The sequence below is a fragment of the Carlito syrichta genome, unplaced genomic scaffold (assembly GCF_000164805.1).
Source record: "Carlito syrichta isolate Samal-C Ts95f unplaced genomic scaffold, Tarsius_syrichta-2.0.1 Scaffold305661, whole genome shotgun sequence".
Classification (NCBI taxonomy): domain Eukaryota; kingdom Metazoa; phylum Chordata; class Mammalia; order Primates; family Tarsiidae; genus Carlito; species Carlito syrichta.
Window position 1 is genome coordinate 453,014 of NW_007249757.1, and position 17,580 is coordinate 470,593.

The 17,580-nt window shown below is 40.1% G+C and overlaps 1 protein-coding gene across 2 annotated transcripts in view; it reads right to left on the reverse strand.

Moving 5' to 3' along the window:
• Positions 1 to 17,574, reverse strand: part of BTAF1 (B-TFIID TATA-box binding protein associated factor 1) — a 100,197-nt gene extending 82,623 nt beyond the window's left edge. The window contains exons 1-3 of one of the 2 annotated variants that reach the window (XM_008062188.2): positions 17,555 to 17,574; positions 4,709 to 4,832; positions 287 to 401 (exon numbers count right to left, since the gene is read on the reverse strand). In XM_008062188.2, the coding sequence (XP_008060379.2) occupies positions 287 to 401; positions 4,709 to 4,832; positions 17,555 to 17,568 (253 nt within the window). In that variant the 5' untranslated portion in view covers positions 17,569 to 17,574. Of the gene's footprint in view, positions 1 to 286; positions 402 to 3,583; positions 3,631 to 4,708; positions 4,833 to 17,554 lie in introns of those variants that run through there. The other variant, XM_021714540.1, reaches the window with a different exon arrangement.
• Positions 17,575 to 17,580: the final 6 nt, after the last annotated feature.

A 17,580-nucleotide genomic window follows, 5' to 3' on the forward strand; every position in this document is an offset into this window, starting at 1 on the left:
ACTTCTTTCTTTAGGAGGTCAATTTATTGAGGGAAGTAATAATCTCTGAAATCAAGCATACTATAGAACAGTTAAAATATATATAAAAACATTTTGTTTATCCAGTAGTTTTTTGTGTGTGTACTGAAAATCACCTTATTCAATATCATTTCCTGACAAAGCTGCACCTAAAAGTATAAAAATTAAGCCTTTAAAATTGGAATTCTTAAAATATAAAAATGTATATTACAATTAATTTTACAGTTAGGTTTTTACTTCTAATACTTTCTTCTCCACTTAAAAGCACCTTGTCTGGCTCTTGGCACTGGATTCCACTCAGGTACATTTTTCACAATAGCTTCAACAGCTTGTCCTGCTGCAATCCGGGTATCCCAATTTGTACTCCTTAAATATATCAACACCTTAAAAATTATAAGATAAAAGTTATATATACATATATTTAAAAATTGCTCAAGGTAACCAGAACAGAGAAATATAAATTTATTTTCTATTAATTTATAATTTAGAAGCCATCCAAATATAGTTTTAAAACCCCTGAGATTTATTAAAATTATTTATAAGATTCTATTATTCATAGGAAATACCACTGCCACCTTAAAAGGGGGATTTAAAAAAATTTTAACAAAAGACTATTAAGCACATTTTAATGACATAGCTATTTAACATACTACAAAGCAAAGTACATATTTTTTACTAAGTTTCATTACTTAAAACAGAGTTAAAAGTTACAAAAACTAGTAGAACAAGTAAGTTTGGCATAGTTGTAAGAGATAAGATCAGCCGGGCTCGGTGGCTCAGCCTGTAATCCCGTGCCTTTGGGAGGCTGAGGTGAGTGAATTGCCTGAGCCCGCGGGTTCGAGACCCGCCTGGGCAGCAATACAATAAATCAAAAAATCAGCCGGGCACGGTAGCGCATGTCTGTAATTCCAGCTACTTGGAAGGCTGAGGCGGAAGGATCGCTGGAGCCCAGCAGGCCGAGGCTGCGGTGGCCGGGAGCGGCCACTGCACTCCAGTCTGGGTGACAGAGTGAGACTCCACAAAAAAAAAAAAAAAAAAAAGAGATGAGATCAATGTACAAAATCAATTTTATTTCCATGCATTAAACAATCTGAAAATGAAATTAATCCCATTTACAGAGCATCAAAATACAGAAAATACTTAGCAAGTTTAACAAAAGAAGTGTAACACCGAAAACCACAAAACATTAAAAATACTATTGAAAGAAATTAAAGATGAGACTGGGCATGGTGGCTCAGGCTGGTGATCCCAGCACTCTGGGAGGCCAAGGCAGGATTGCTTTAGCCTAGGAGTTAGATCAGCCAAGGCAACACAGTGAGACCTCATCTCTACCAAAAAAAAAAAAAATAGTCGAATGTGGTGGCATACGCCTGTAGTGCCACCTACTCAAGGCTGAGGTGGAAGGATCACCTGAGTTCAGGATGTTAAGGATGCGGTGAGCCATGATTGTATCACTATCATACTTCAGCCCTGGCAACAGAGTGAGACCCTGACTCCATTGTGTTCACAGATTGGAAGGCTTAATATTGTTAAAATTAGTAATATCCTCCCTCTAAATTGATTAATGAATTCAACACAAATCCTACCTGGCATATTTACAGAAACGGACAAGCTGATCCTAAAATTTACATGGAAATGCAAGGGACCCATAATCACCAAAACATGTGGGAAAAAAAAATAAAGTTGGTAGATTCTCACTTCTTTTTTTAAACTTATTTTTCAGAGATAAGGTCTCATTGAAATGCCCAGCTGGCATATTTACAGAAACGGACAAGCTGATCCTAAAATTTACATGGAAATGCAAGGGACCCATAATCACCAAAACATGTGGGGAAAAAAAATAAAGTTGGTAGATTCTCACTTCTTTTTTTAAACTTATTTTTCAGAGATAAGGTCTCATTGAAATGCCCAGGCTAAAATGCAGTGGCTGCTCACATGTCCAATCATAGTTCACTGCTGTCTCAAATTTCTGGCCTCAAGCGATCTGCCACCTCAGCCCCCTAAATAGCTGAGACTACAGGCGAGCATCGCCACACCTGGCAAACTCACACTTCTTAATTTCAAAACTTCCTGCAAAGCAATGATACTTGAGACAGTGTGGTACTGACAAAATGATAGACATACAGATCAGTGGAATAGAACTGAGAGTTCAGAAATAACCTATGTGTCTATGGTCAACTAATTTTCAACAAAGGTGCCAAGACATTTCAACGGGGAAACAACAGTTTTTTCAACAAATGGTGCTGGGACAACTGGATAGCCATATGCAAAAAAAAAAAAAATTGATGTCCAACACCTACCTCACACACCATATACAAAAATTAACTAAAAAATAGATCACAGACCTAAAAGAAAGACCTAAAGCTATAAAGCTCTTAGAGGAGATAAATCTCTGTGACCCTGGATTAGGCAATGGTTTCTTAGATATGACACCAAAAGCACAAGTGATGTTCAAGAAAGTGAAAAAGTCCGCAGACTAGAAGAACATATTTCCAAATCATATGCTGTACCTGATGCTGGACTTGTGTCCAAACTATATAAAGAACTCTTACAACTCATAATAACAGGACAAATAAGCCAACTTAAAAATGGGCAAGGAATCTGAATAGACATTTTCCAAAGAAGATATACAAATGAGCGATAAACACATACAAAGATGACTGACATCATTAGTCATCAGGAAGACGCAAATCCAAACCACTTCATATCCACCAGGATGGCTATAATCAAAAAGTCAGTAAGTGTTAGCAAGGAAATGGCAAAATTTGAGTTCTCATACACTACTGCTGGGAGTATTAAAAGGTGGAACAACTTTGGAAAGCAGCCTGGCAGTTCCTCATGAAGTTAAACACAGTCACCATATGGTCCCGCAATTCTACTCCCAGGTAGAGTTCTCTATCCAAGAGAATAAAAACATACCTCCAAAACTTTGTAAACGAATGTACACAGCAGCATTTTTCATTATACAGGAGCCAAAAAGTGGAAACAACCCAAATGTTCACTAACTGGTGAACAAATAAATAAGATGTGGTATATGTGTACAGTATGTCCATATCCAAACAATGGAATACTATTTGGCAATAGAAAAATGAAGTAATGATACATGCTACAATACAAAAACATTATTTCAAATGAAAGAAATCAGTCATACGAAATTACACTTCTATTTTATATGAAATGTTCAGAATAGGCGAATCTACCTACTAAGTTAGTTAAGTGGTTACCTAGGACTGGGTATGAAAGAGAGAGTAATGGAGAGTGACTGCTAAGAAGTATGAAGTTTCTTTTTTGTGGTGATAAAAATGTTTTAAAATTAGACTGAGGTGATGGCTGTTGCACACAATGGTAATATATTAAATACCATTGAACTGTACACTTATGGTATGTAAATTATATTTCCATAAAGCTGTTTAAAAAACAAAACCAAAAGGCAACAGGAAAACACTGAGGGTAGAGAAAAGAGGAAAGGAGGTGAGACAGTACTAAAGACAAACTTTGCCTCTTTTGGAATGATTTTGATGGCAGCCAATATGCTGAGGTCTGAGTTAAAAAGGCCAAAACTCACTTGGAAGGCTGGAAACCTTTTCTCAGTTCAGCACAGATTAGTCCTGTTCATTGTTTCCAGTTTCAGGTCATTCAGTCCTCCATTTCTTCCCTTGGGATGAGGAGAAGAAATGTGTATGCCTCTCTATGTCCCCACCTTACACATGAATATAATACTGCGTAATATGCATCCTTCTTCATTCTGGGAACCTGAAGCCTGTAGGTATCAAATCACTGTCTCTCCATCTACGTATTGTTTTAGAAAGTCCTGATGATATCTAAATGGGGATCATGTTGGAAAGAGAGTCACTGTTAGCCCCTACAGTAGCAACCACACATTACAAATGTGTGTATGTTGAGAAAGGGCTTAGAACTCCCATTCACACATATCAGGGAGGGACAGATGAGAATGAAAAAAAGGAGACCAGGCTTGAGGGCACAGAGGTATCTTGGGGCTTCCAATGTCTGGGCAATCATATTGTTCTCCCGCCCTATCCTCTATCCACCATCACTCCCCTCCCACTAAACAAAGCATTCCTACTTTACTTTGCATGCCAGGGAATTAACCACATAGAATCTGACACTCACTACCATACAGGTACACTTCAACAAGCCCCTAAAAATATAGCCATTCTTTAAGAAAAGAAAATGGGCTAGGATTATGAAAACACTGGTCTACCAAAGGAGAAAGCCTCTACTTTCAAACACTGATAACTAAGTACGTAATATGACATCTAGCTTCTCATACATTTCAATCATTGTTCATGAGTAGTCATCCATTTGGAGGCTACCAACTATGATATAATTATTAGTCATTAAGAACAAGTTAGATCACTAACAAACCAGATTAACAACTTTAGTTCATTACCAAACTGGGACAGATTCAAAGTGTGCCACAGGCAAAAAGTTCTACATTGTTAAATTCCTGAAATAATTAAACTTGATTTGAAAAAAATAATAAATCTTGTTACAAAAAAAAGCGAAAATGTTAAAAATATTTGGAGAAATATTAAAATATTTAACAAAATTTGGAGATCATAACTTGTTACTTAAATAAGATAAGATACTTTTTATCTTTACTTTTGTGTTCCTATCCAAGGACAAGTCTCTACAATTCTATTATACTAAAAGAAAAAAAAGTTCTTACTTTAGATAGGAGATTATTTAGTTCATGGGGATGAAGCTTCACCACTTCTCCCAGTTGCTGTGCAGCAGCTTTTCTTGTAACAGGAGTAGTACCAGTGTCCAGTAAAATAAAAAGACGATCAAGCCTAAGATAAAAATATAATGGTTATTCTGAAATGTGTTTCCTCATATGTGTAAGTTTGGGTCAATAAATGTACTGAGTAGATGCTACACACAAAGACCTATGTTACCATGGATGAGCCTGATGGACATTATGTTAAGTAAAATAAGCCAAGAACAGATAGCTAAATACTGCCTGTTCTCACCCATACTCGTATATGGAAACTAAAAAAGAGAAGAAGAGTGGTTACTAGAGGCTGGGAAGGGTAGGAGGAAGCAGAGCCTGAGGGTGGTGGGATAGGGAGAGGTTAGTTAACAGATAAAAAATTACAGCTAGATAGGAAGAAAAAGTTTCTAGTGTTCTATGGCACAGCAGGGTGGCTATAGTTTACTAATAATTTATTGTTCAGTAGCTAAGTGAGGATTTTGAATGTTCTCAACACAAAGAATAAATGTTTGAGGTGATGAATATGCTAATTACCACAACCATCATTACATTGTATACACGAAAATACCACACTGCACCCCATAAATATGTATAACTGTGTGTCAACTAAAAATAATAATTACAAAATTTTGTATTAAAAAACAACCTCTGCTAAGGCTGCAGGAGATGCCTAATCTCTACTCTTAAGGATCTTGCTATTGGGGTTGGAGCAGAAGAGATAAGCTAAGCACCCAAATACTTACAGAGTACAATAAGATATGTGGGGGGAAAAAGTGCAGAGTACTTTGAGGAGTGTGAAAGAAGGGAACAAATATCGTATCTCCAACTGTAATACTGAAAAGGCTTCATAAAAGAAACGGTGTATGAGATGGACCTTAATGGTAGAAAAGGATTTCGGTCCTGGTGGAGAAGAGATGGGGAAAGGGAAAGAAACACCTGAAAGAGGGAAAACAGGAGCACAGCAACAAGCAAGAGTACCTTCAGGGAAGTGAATAACAGCTTGGTTGTAATTCAGGATACACTTAAGAGAACAGTGGGAAGTACAGCTGCAGAAGTAGCTGGAACCCTACTGCGGAGGCCTTTGAATGTACTCTGCAGCCATGAAGGTCTTGAGTCAAGAAAGTGATGGAACTGGAGCTATGCTTTAGGAAGATTATTTTGGCAGCAGCAAGAAGAATAAAATAAAATGGAGGGAAACTTTTAGGAAATTTTAGGCTAAAAGTGCAAACCCAAACTACAATCCTGGCAAGGAGAGCAGGAAAAAGTTGGCAGAAATGAGGCAGAAGCAAAACACACATGGTATAGTGATTAAATGAAATGGCAAAGGTGTTGAAAACATTTTGACTCTTAGAAAATGAAGATGTCCTTAAAAGAAACAGGATGAACTTATAAAGGAAATATCATGGGAAAAGATGACAAGCTCATTAGTGGCAGGAACAGGATAGCTGGAATCAAGATCTAAAGAGAAGTTGGGCTAAAGGTACAGATATGGCCACAAAAAAGGTCCCTGAGAAAAGAGTTTAGAAAGTCATATAGCACAATGGCACAAATCCCAGAGCCACAGTGCCTCTATTCAAATCCTAGCTCTGCCACTCATTCAATGAACAAAGTTTGGGATAGAAATCACGATGGCTCAGCCAGACGCAGTGGCTCATGTCTCTAATCCCGGCATTTGGAGGGGGAATTGCTTGAGGCCATAAGTTTGGACTAGCCTGGGCAACACAGTCTCTAAAAATAAAAGATAAAATAAATAACAACGTCTTACACTTGGAGTAAGATGGAATGGAAAACTGTCACTTTGTTTCTGGACAGGAAAATTCTAAGGCTTTCGACAGGCAAAGTCACAAATAACTGCGAACACCTGTCCACATCCCATTATAGGTTTACCCCCATATACACACGCTACTAACCAGGCTCTGTGACGTAAAATGGATGCCAAAGGAAAGAAGCTATACATCTGGAATAAATGGGTACCTTAAAAAGATGGAGCAAGGTTACATCGACTGTGTCCAATCCTACACAAGAGAGATTTAGTGATTACATCTTCAAATTGTGTCTAGTGAGGAAGAGGAAGCAAGCTAGGCTCCAAAGCTCAGAATGACACTAAGCACTAACAAACTGCAGAGGCGCATACTACTTCTGGGATTCTTCTTCTCTCACAAAGAGCTAAAAAGTCTCAAAGCAAAGCTCTGAAAGCCTTTTTATAGAAAAAGATGAACTTATAAGGGGACAAATGAAATGGACAAGTTTTTGTTTATGGCATTAAGAGACAAACAGTAGAGATATAGTATTTATTAAATTAGTCACTCATAAGCACAAAACCATTGTAACTGGTAAGAAATATAACTAAAATACTTGGAAGGTTGAGGTGGAAGGATCACTGGAGCCCAGCAGGTGGATGCTGGGGTGGCCTTAAGTGTGCCACTGTACTCTAGTCTGGGCAATGGAGTGAGACTCCAACTTAAAAAAAAAAAAAGAAATATAACTAAAATAAATTTTTTAGTTAAGAAGGCTAAAAGGGCAGGGCATAATGGCTTACACCTGTAATTCCAGCACTTCAGGAGGCAAAGGCAAGAGGATCACTTGAGGCCACAAGTTCAAGACCAGCCTGGGTAACAAAGTGAGATCCTGTTACTACAAAAAAAAAAGGCCAGGCATGGTGGTGTGCACCTTAGACCTAGCTACTCAGGAGGCTGAGGTGGAAGGATTACTTCAGCCCAAGAGTTTGAGGCTGTAGTTTGCTCTGATTGTGCCATTGCACTCCAGCCTGGGTAACAGAGCAAGACCCTCTCTATTAAAAAAAAAAAAATGCCTGTAATCCCAGCACTCTGGAAGGGAGAGGCGAGAGGATTGCCTGAGTCTAGGGATTTGAGAACAGTCTGGGCAACTTGGTGAGATTGCGTCTCTACAATAAATTAAAAAATTAGCCAGGTGTGGTGGTGTACGCCTGTGGTTCCAGCTACTTGGAAGGTTGAGGTGGAAGGATTGCCAGAGCCCAGCAGGTCAAGGCTGCGGTGGACGTACGTGAGCATGCCACTGCACTTCAGCCTGAGTGACAGAGTAAGACTCCAACTCAAAAACAAAAAAAGGCTACAGGTACTAGAAACTTCAAACTTCAACTGCTTTAGAACAAAACACTAAGAGGCAAGATTTGAATCTTGCAGTTAAAAGTATGTAAGAACATATTTCAAGAAGAATGCTAGGCACAGTGACACATGCTTATAATCCCAACTACTCAGGAGGCTGAGGTGAGAGTATCAGCTGAGCCCAGGAGTTTGAGACAAGGCTGGGCAACACAGCAAGACCCTCATCTCAAAAAAAAAAAAAAAAATTATTATTTTAGGAAAGTAAAACTAGTAACATAAAGGAAGAGTATTACAGCACAGTTAATTTCCATAAGGTATGAAAAACTTAATTTACTTTATACATATCCAGGGCACAGACATATCCCACCTTTGACACAACATTTCTCCTTACTCATTCAAGGATGTCTAAACATTTGCTTTTACCCACTCATTTGCTGGTTTTCCCTATAGGACTGGTGAACAGTGAATCAGATTGTGGGACAAAAAAAGGAACAAAGAATTGTTTCCTGATACCAACAATTTTGTCTTGATACCATCTCCCTTTCTATCCTCATTCAATGATCCTTTCTCCAATAACTCAAATCACTGTTATTAATCTGTTCCCTTCTATCTTACTATAGGCAGAGCTCTCTCTCCCTAATGGGAAAATAACTGCTTGATCTCCATCTTCTAGAACATTTTCCTTTTACTTACAAGCATCTTGAACAAGAGTTTAAAACTATTATGCAAAATTTAATCCTTATAAATCATGTTTCTATCTTTCTATACTACCAAAATATCACATCTCTTAATAAACGCTTAAGCTCCAAATCCAATAAATTTTTCATAAAGCCAATTTTTGATTTTTCTATGACATCTGCTATCAACAAGTACCCCATTCTTAAAATACCTAAGCCGGGCTCGGTGGCTCAGCCTGTAATCCCATGCTTTGGGAGGCTGAGGTGAGTGGATTGCCTGAGCTTGTGGGTTTGAGACCCGCCTGGGCAACTTGGCGAGACCTCATCTCTACAATAAATCAAAAATCAGCCAGGCAGTATCGCATGCTGTAATTCCGGTTACTCAGAAGGCTGAGGCGGAAGGATTGCCGGAGCCCAGCAGGTCAAGGCTGCAGTGGCCGAGAGCGGCTACTGCACTCCAGTCTGGGCGACAGAGTGAGACCCCAACTCAAAAAACAAAACAAAACAAAAATGTGCCTTCCTAAGTTTTCACATCATATGCGCCTATTCTTATCTTTTTTTTTTTTTTTTTAAACAGAGTCTCACTGAGTCACCCAGGATGGAATGCAGTGGTGTGATCACAACTTACTGCAGCCTCAAACTTCTGGGCTCAAGTGATCCTCCCACCTTTACCTCTCAAGTAGCAGAGATACCATGCCCAGCTAATTTGTGTATTTTTTTTATTTTTTATTTTTGTAGAGACAGGGTCTCACTATGTTGTCCAGGCTGGTTTTGAACACCTGGTCTCAAGCGATCCTCCTACCTCAGCCTCCCAGAGTGCTGGAATTATAGGTGTTAAGGCTGTATGTCCAGCCTCTTGCCAATCTTAATATGAATATTCTTCCAAATTCAGTTCTTGGCTGCTCATCTCTCACCAGTTTCTTCCTAAGGAAACTGTATACTTTATTTGTTTAAACTACACCCAGAACAAATATTCTCTAAATCTAGGCCATCTGGGAGCTCCAGTGCCACACTTCCAACTGCCAGGTCATCCTGTTGCCAGGTTAACTTCCTCAATCACCCTTTGATCAAATCACTACCTTACTCTTAAAAACTTTTTTTTTTTTTTGGCAGAGATAGGGCCTTGCTGTGTTGCCCAGGCTCATCTTGAACTCCTGGGCTCAAGTGATCCTCCCACCTTTGCCCCCTCAAATTGGTATTATAGGAGTGAGCCATTGCGTCTGGCCACTCAAAAACTTTAAATGACTCACTCTTACCTACCAGATAGTAATCCAAAACAAAGAAAATCTCTCAAATATGGGTCTTTTTGCTTCTCACAACTGTGTCTGTACTGTTTCCTTCATTTAGAAAGTCTTCTCACGCCCCTCTAAGCCAGGGTGACAGTGTCCCACCTCTCCAGGAGGGGATGGTTTCCTAGCCAGTTTCTACCAGACCTCCAGAGTGAACTGCTGGTTGGGGTTACAGTGGGTGCAGAAACTCCACCTCACTGTCCCTGTGGGTAGGTGTGCAGATGCACACACAATGCACCCAGGTGTGGGACTGGGAAATGCCAGGGGGAGATTCAGCTGAGAATGTGGGCATGTTCCCTGGAATTTGAACAGGCGTGCTCTTAGAAGTGAGTTTCAGGTGCACCACCTGAGCTTGCTGCTGTAACAACAGAAATAAAAAGTGCTACAGCAAAAAAAAAAAAAGTATTTTCTTGGTTCATCTCTTCAGCTAACTCCCCATCAAGATTCAGCTGAAGTCCTTTACCTTATTTAAATCATTTCAAGTTGATATCCACAGGAAAGTCTCACCATGAACAGCCACCAAGATTGTCACTTTGCTTTTCTTGTGTTATCTCTTACATTAATTGGTCGCAGGATGTCTTAGGTTCTTCATTAGACTTTGCCCCCTTCAGTGATTCTTTTTGTCTACCACAATGTTTTGTGCAGTACTGAAATTTTTTTTAAGTAGTTGGTATTTATTGTAACTAAAACTACAGGGAAGGCTCAAGTTTCTTGGGGGCAAGTTTAAAAATCAATTTTAAGGAAAGAAGTGTGCTATGTGTATATACATATATAATATATATATATGTATTTTTTTTTTGCTCTGAGAAACATCCTTAATCTGTAATAGCTGTATTACACAAAAACAAATTATAAAAATAATAGAACACATGCTAAGGTAATGTTTCAATAAGTGAAACAATCTGCACAGCCGTACTTCAGCATTCTGAGCAACACAACTGTGTATGCCCCAGATAGGAAGCTGAAGGGGGCCATGCAGCAGGCACTGCATTCCTCCAAACATCTCCATCCTTGCTAAACTTCCCTTTGGTTCCCTGCTGTCCAGCTTCATTTAGAACCTGTCCTGCCCAAAGACCCGCAACTCCTCCTTCCTAACCTAACGCTGGGCCTGTCCCACCGTCGCAGGTCCTCTTGCCTCGCCTTTTACCCAACACCAGGTCAAGTCACCTCTGCTCCCCCGCCAGCCAAAAGCCTGAGGGTAGAGCAGCCCCTTCCCTCATCCAACTCCAGGCCTGTTTATCCTCACTTCTTCCAGTTTGGTGGTAGCCAAACCTACTTTCCTGAACAGAGGAATAGGAACACAGAATGCTTCTTTGGTCCTCTTGACTCAAAGTCCCTTTGCAGTTCTCCATTCCCCCTTTGGGACAGCAGATTAGACACCACACAAAAGGGAGAACAAAGGGATAAGCAGACAAGGATCTGACAAGAGGGAAGTCTGACCTGTTGCCCCAGAGTAGCCAGCTATGAGGGAAGCAGGGTAAGCATCAGGGTCAGGCCACAATGGAAATGGCTGGCATAGTGCACTGGTGGGGGAAGAGCACGAGACAGGGTCAGTGTTATGCTGGAGGGCAGACAGGACCCTTGGTGAAGGAGAGGTCTGAAGACAGCTGGATGGTCAGAAGAGAAGCAAGTTAAGAGGAGGGCTGACTGAGGGAACACAGTACTCACCACAACACTACTTTTGGCTAAAACTTCTGTTGCAGAACAGCTAATGGAAAAAATGCCATTCTTCATTCTCTGAAGGTTAGACAGATGGAAGAGACAGATGTAACAGAAGTCAAGCTGAATGGAAGGTACCAAAGACAGTAGAAGAATAATTTAAATAAAACATAAGACAATTATCTTTGATGCTATCCACTGGTTATGAATCTATTGAAGATGATAAGAAATCTGGCCCGCTTTCAATCTGAATTTCAGTTCCAAGAAATAACTACACACAATATGATTCATGTTTATTTTACCAACATGTGATTTCACATAACTGCTCTTGCCTAGAAAAAGGAAATAGGAGCTGGGCTCGGTGGCTCAGCCTGTAATCCCGCGCCTTTGGGAGGCTGAGGTGAGTGGATTGCCTGAGCCCGTGGGTTCGAGACCTGCCTGGGCAGCGAGACCTCATCTCTACAATAAATCAAAAAAATCAGTTGGGCGTGGTAGCGCATGCCTGTAATTCCGGCTACTTGGAAGGCTGAGGCAGAAGGATCGCCGGAGCCCAGCAGGTCGAGGCTGCGGTGGCTGGGAGCGGCCACTGCACTCCAGTCTGGGCGACAGAGTGAGACTCCAACTCAAAAAAAAAAAAGAAAAAGGAAATAGTACATGGAAGTATGTAGAGGTTATGATGGCAGCTGCACTATAACCCCTCTCCTCTCCACATGTTCGCAATTTCATTCATAAAAGTAAAGCTATAAAATAAACATACATAAATGTCATGCATTTTGAACTATGAAACATGTCCTAGATGACTACTTCACAGTTTTTTTAAAAAGTACATGCTGCATCTCCACTCTAAGCCATTTTGGGATGCAAAAAGTTCTGATGTTTTCAGAAATTTAACCTCTCTGATAAAACTGGGGAAGGTCAACTGGCAAAATACGTCACAAGGATGGCTTTGTAGATTTAACTAAAAGAGCACGATGAGTCTAGACTGTCCATTGTGTTATGCATTTTTTACATGCAGCAAAAGTACAGTAAAATTTCAAAGACTATTCAAATTTTTAATTTTCTGTGTTACTTAGGAAATAAGGAAAGAGAATAAATATTTGGTGTGAACGCTGTACTAAGTCCCACAAATTATCGTTAAGGAAGAAAGTTTTGGTCAAAAGAAACAACATTCAACAAAATCTTTAGATTAGTGTTTTGCAGTTGTAGACACTCTAGGCCAATTGTGGGTAATCTGAAACTATGTTAATGCTATGTTCTTTTAAACATGAAGGTGTCACGTACAACACTAAGAATCTATATGAAGATGTGAAACCACAACTAAGGTGCAAGGCAAGGCACATGCCAGAAAAGTTCCATTTCCCCCACCCTGCATGAGGATGGAGGCTCTACTTTTGTTCTCTGCTGTATCTCCAGCACCCAGAACAAAGAGAGCACTCAGTAAATACTGGTTAAACGGATGAGGAATGGTGAAAAGGGTTCCTTCAAGACGCTTTTTCCTGCTCTTCATTCTTGATCCAACAATCTCTTGCGTGACTTTTTCTCAAAGATAAAACATACTAACCTAGGTTATTTTGCAGAAGTATCTGTGGTTTTAAAACTTCTTATGAAATACATCTTAAAGTGTTTAAACTTCATACATCTTAAACTATTAAAATGGTCAATTTCATGACACGTACGTGTTATCACAATTAAAAACAAAATCAAAAAAAAAAAACTCTATACAAGTACTTTGAGAAATAAACTAAAGAAACAAGGAGGAATTTACCACAGGGACTGAAATGAAAAAATTTCTATAACACCTCCTCTACTTGTTCTGGCTTCTTTGTCTCTAATGTTTTAAAGTGTGAACTTTACAGTAGTTCCTCCTATCAATCTTACAATGGATTGAAATTAACAGTAAGGAAGGAATAGGCCTGGCAAACCTGTGTTGTCACATATAATTAAGGTAGTTTCTTTTCTACATTAGCATTTTCCCTGTCTATAGGAAAGATCTACTGATCATCCTGCACATCAAGAAACGTCCTTTTATCCCGCAGCCTGTTGAAACAATGTTTCTCTGAAATATCAACACCATGCAGAGAAGAATTAACAAAACTGAGCAAAGCTCTGCTCATATGTAGCAGTTTGTTTCTTCCATAAGAAGATGTGTGTGGGGGGGGCAGGTGTGTTTTTTTTCCTTGTATCCTTTCTAAACTACTGTATCATTTTCAAATGCAAAGATACATGTATGACACCTAAAACAGTCAAATCATAAGTACTGTCTAGACATTTTAGACAAGACCATGGGAGCAAAGATCACAGAGAAAACACTATTTTTGAAACATATGGAGGAAAAACTATGTTCCTATTAGCTAGCCAATGTACAACAGTCAATTCTATCAGCTGAGGCATAAACAAACAGGCAAAAGTATCAAAAAGAAACTTTAAAAAAAATCTGTATTAAGCCATGGTACTCAATAGTTTACAAGCTGATCAATGAATAAGCCTTAGCAACCTCTCTAAGGTTGCCTTTACTGTGGCACAAGCCTAACTAAGATGAATGACATGGGAGAAAGCCTCACAGAGCAAAACAATGGTATTCAAAGATATTACAATTATGACTTAAATTGTTTGCAAGAAATGCTGAAAGCCTGTAACGTATACTAATTTGTTTTTTGCTGAGGTTGGTTTCGTGGGAGCAAGTCAAGCAGCTTAGTGAATGAGCTTAGTTGACTTTCCAACATCCAAATCTTAAGGGCAACATTCTTCTCTACTCCTACTTGTATGCTGGGTCTTTTATTAGGGGTCTAAAGGAGTCAGACATTTTCCAGTTATGTTTCACTGCATTAAAGGAGAACTTCAAATGCTATGATTGTATCTGCAATTTTAGAAATTCCCAAAGTTATTTTTGCAAGATTTAACTCACCCACGGATCAAGAGTTGGCCATGCATTCCATAATTTGCCACATTCTTACAGTGAAACCAAGCCTTTACAAAGCTATAAGCAGGGTCTGTAAAATTGGATCACACAAAATACATTACATCCAATCTGTATTACAAAAGGAAATGCTATTATCAAATTTACTATATTATAAACTTAAAAAAATTCTATTATTTTAAAAATTATAATCCTTGCTAATATTCAAAGCTATAGTGAAGCTTTTCTTCCTGAGGAAAAAATGGTAGTTAAACTAAAAAACGCTCACTGAAAAACACTGGAAATAGTCTACTATGCATAAGCCATGGTAAAATCATGATAGGTATTAAAGCAAGAGGTGAAATCACTCACATTCATTTTCCTAAAACTGTACTGAACATCTACTAGGAGCGAGGTTCTCTGCTGGGGACAGAAAGATCAGACACATTCCCTCCTTTCACAGCATGTATGTTAATCCAGCAAGAGAGAGAGTAAACAATCAATTACAAAGTCTGACAAATATTATGACTGACAGGAGTACACATCGGTACAACTAGCTCAGATGAAGTAAAACCAGAGACAATTTCCTGAAAAAAGTGGCATACAGGCTTAGACCAAAAAACTAAGGCTGGAACTAGCCACTTAAGATAGAGAAAGAAGTGTTATGAAGATAAAGGGTGAGAAGTGAGAATACGAATTCTGGGGAGGAAACGGGGCAAAGGAGACAGGGGGAAGGGGAGGTGCAGCGAACTTGACGCAAGATGAATCTAAAAAGGTTGAGCAGGAACCAGACCACAAAGGATCTGGTAAGACATGTTTGTTTGGGAATTTGGACTTCATCCTAAGACAACAGGAAATAACTAAAGGGTTTTCAACAGAAAAAAATGACGAAATTCAAATTTATGTATTAGCAAGTAAAATGGTTGAAGTGAAGAATAAATTGGAATGAGATGCCATGAGAGGCTTAGGAAAAGGAGGTTGCAGACTAGAGACAGTGGTGGCGCAGAGAAGGATTGTGGTAATTTTTAGGTAAAGAAAGAAAAAAGGTTGGCTGGAGAAAGATGAAAAAGGTGTAACAGACATGACTGGAGTTGGTAACTGGCTACAAGGGGGTAGAGGGAGGGAGAGAGAAGTCAAAGAACAGTTGCTTGACCTGGCAGACGGGGGAATGACGGTACCAATTTACTATTTCCCTTCTGCTGGAAATGCTTATGAGGGTCTAAAAACATTACAGTTTCTCTTCTGTTATGCATATTGATGTAAACAGTGCAAAAAATATTTTAGATTTGACTCTGGCATATGATTTTTATCTCTTAAACTATCTTCCACCTATTTTACATAAATTAGTATTAAAATGAATCTGTACTCCACCAGCACATGCCAACAAGAGAGAAAGGAAGTTTATTTAGCACAGAAATGTGCTTAGCGCATGGAGAAGGCCAGCTTGAAACTAACGTTTGCCATCCACAGTGAATCCACAAACAGAGAAGTCAAGAACTGACAGTACCCCAAGAACACACAAGGTGTCTCAAAATGTTTTCCTTGAACTTATATTACTAAACTAAGCAGAGAAATAGTCCTTTCATAAAAACACAACAGGCTTGTTTCAAGTTGAATTTTGGCAAAGTAAAACAAAAATCTACAGAAAAAGAGCACTGCTACTCTTTGAAACATAATATCCAGAACAAAAGGCATTAGCCTTCAAAACCCATTCATTCATTCAGAAATATTAAGTGTCCTAAACTTCCGTAAATAGATTATTGTTGGTCAAAGATTAGGTTCTTTTTAAACACTTTCATTTTGTATCTATGAAGCTACATCCAATCCTGTAAAAACATACAATCCACTCTAAAAAGGATTCATCCCTTTAAACATTGTATCGCCAGATAAATCTCATATAAGTTTATGTATCAATATATTTATAGTGTATATACTATATAGGAGGTAACAAACTAGAAGTTATACCTTTCTGTATTTGCCAAAAAGTGAAAAACACCACTTGTATTCTCTTAAGACAGTTTTATGAACAAACAAGAATTGCCTCACATTGAATGAATTAACCTATGAAGTTAAAAACCAGCCGCCCCACACTGCAGGGACCTAGCAACTTCCCTTCATCCAACTCCCGTAGGCTTCTCCCGCACACTATTTCATCAGTTATCTGGGGAGCCTGTGAGGGATGGGCTAACCCCTCGCCTGCAAAACAGATAAGACGTGAGGACATGAAGCGCTTAAGGAACGTGCTCGATTGTAAAGAAAAATGAATGAAAACGATTTGCTTCCGTGTATTTATGCCTTCGGTCTGCGTGGCGGAAAGACCCTGATCCTCCTAACTTAACCTTCTCAACTCTGAACGACTTGGTGAATCCACCTGATCGTGATCACTAGGGACTCGCTCTTCCTGACACGCACGTGGGGCCAACCAAAACCACACACACACACACACACACACACACACACGTTTCTAACCACTCTCCCCCACCGGAGGAAAGGAGAACTTTTTTCCTATAGCTACACAAATACACGGCTTGTTAGTTTCCCTTCAGTTTCCCTCGCCTCTGCTGTGGACCCGCAGCATGTTAAAACGATTCGAGGCGCGGGTGGTTTCCCTTCCACGCCTTGGCGAAGGAAGATGGTGCGAATACAATCATTTGCCCAGGATGACAACGCTGACGACGGAATGTTGGCTGCCGAACAACAGGAGAAATGACATTTAACTTAAAAAAAAAAAAAAAAAAATCCCAGGGAGGTGCATATCCCTAAAACAAAAAGTACATCTAGGAATTTTTACGCCCCTCGACGGCATTCCCTTCGACAGTTGCTCCCCAGTTTTCCCACGAAATGGAGGCTGGGGATCGGGCTTAGGATGCGGGGGAGAGAGAAGCGACGGGCTCTCCGAGAACCGAAAGACGGAAGAGAAACCCGAGCAGAGAGAGCCAGGGTGGGGAGAGAGGCGAGCCGGCTCCGACGTGCCGCGGGGTGGCAGGCGCCAGAAAACGGCCTCCTGGAAGCGATTTCCCGGGAGCAGCCCGAGCCCGAGCCCCCGCCGGCCGAGGGGCGAACTCCGAAGCCAAGGCAAGAAGGCGCCCGGCGACAATGAGAGGCGCTCCTCTCCGCGAGCGGGGCCGCCGGGCGGGGACCGTGCCTCGCCGGGCCGCCCTCCCGGGAGGCGGCCCGTCGGGAGCGAGACCCACCTGGAGACCGCCATGGCCGGGCGCCG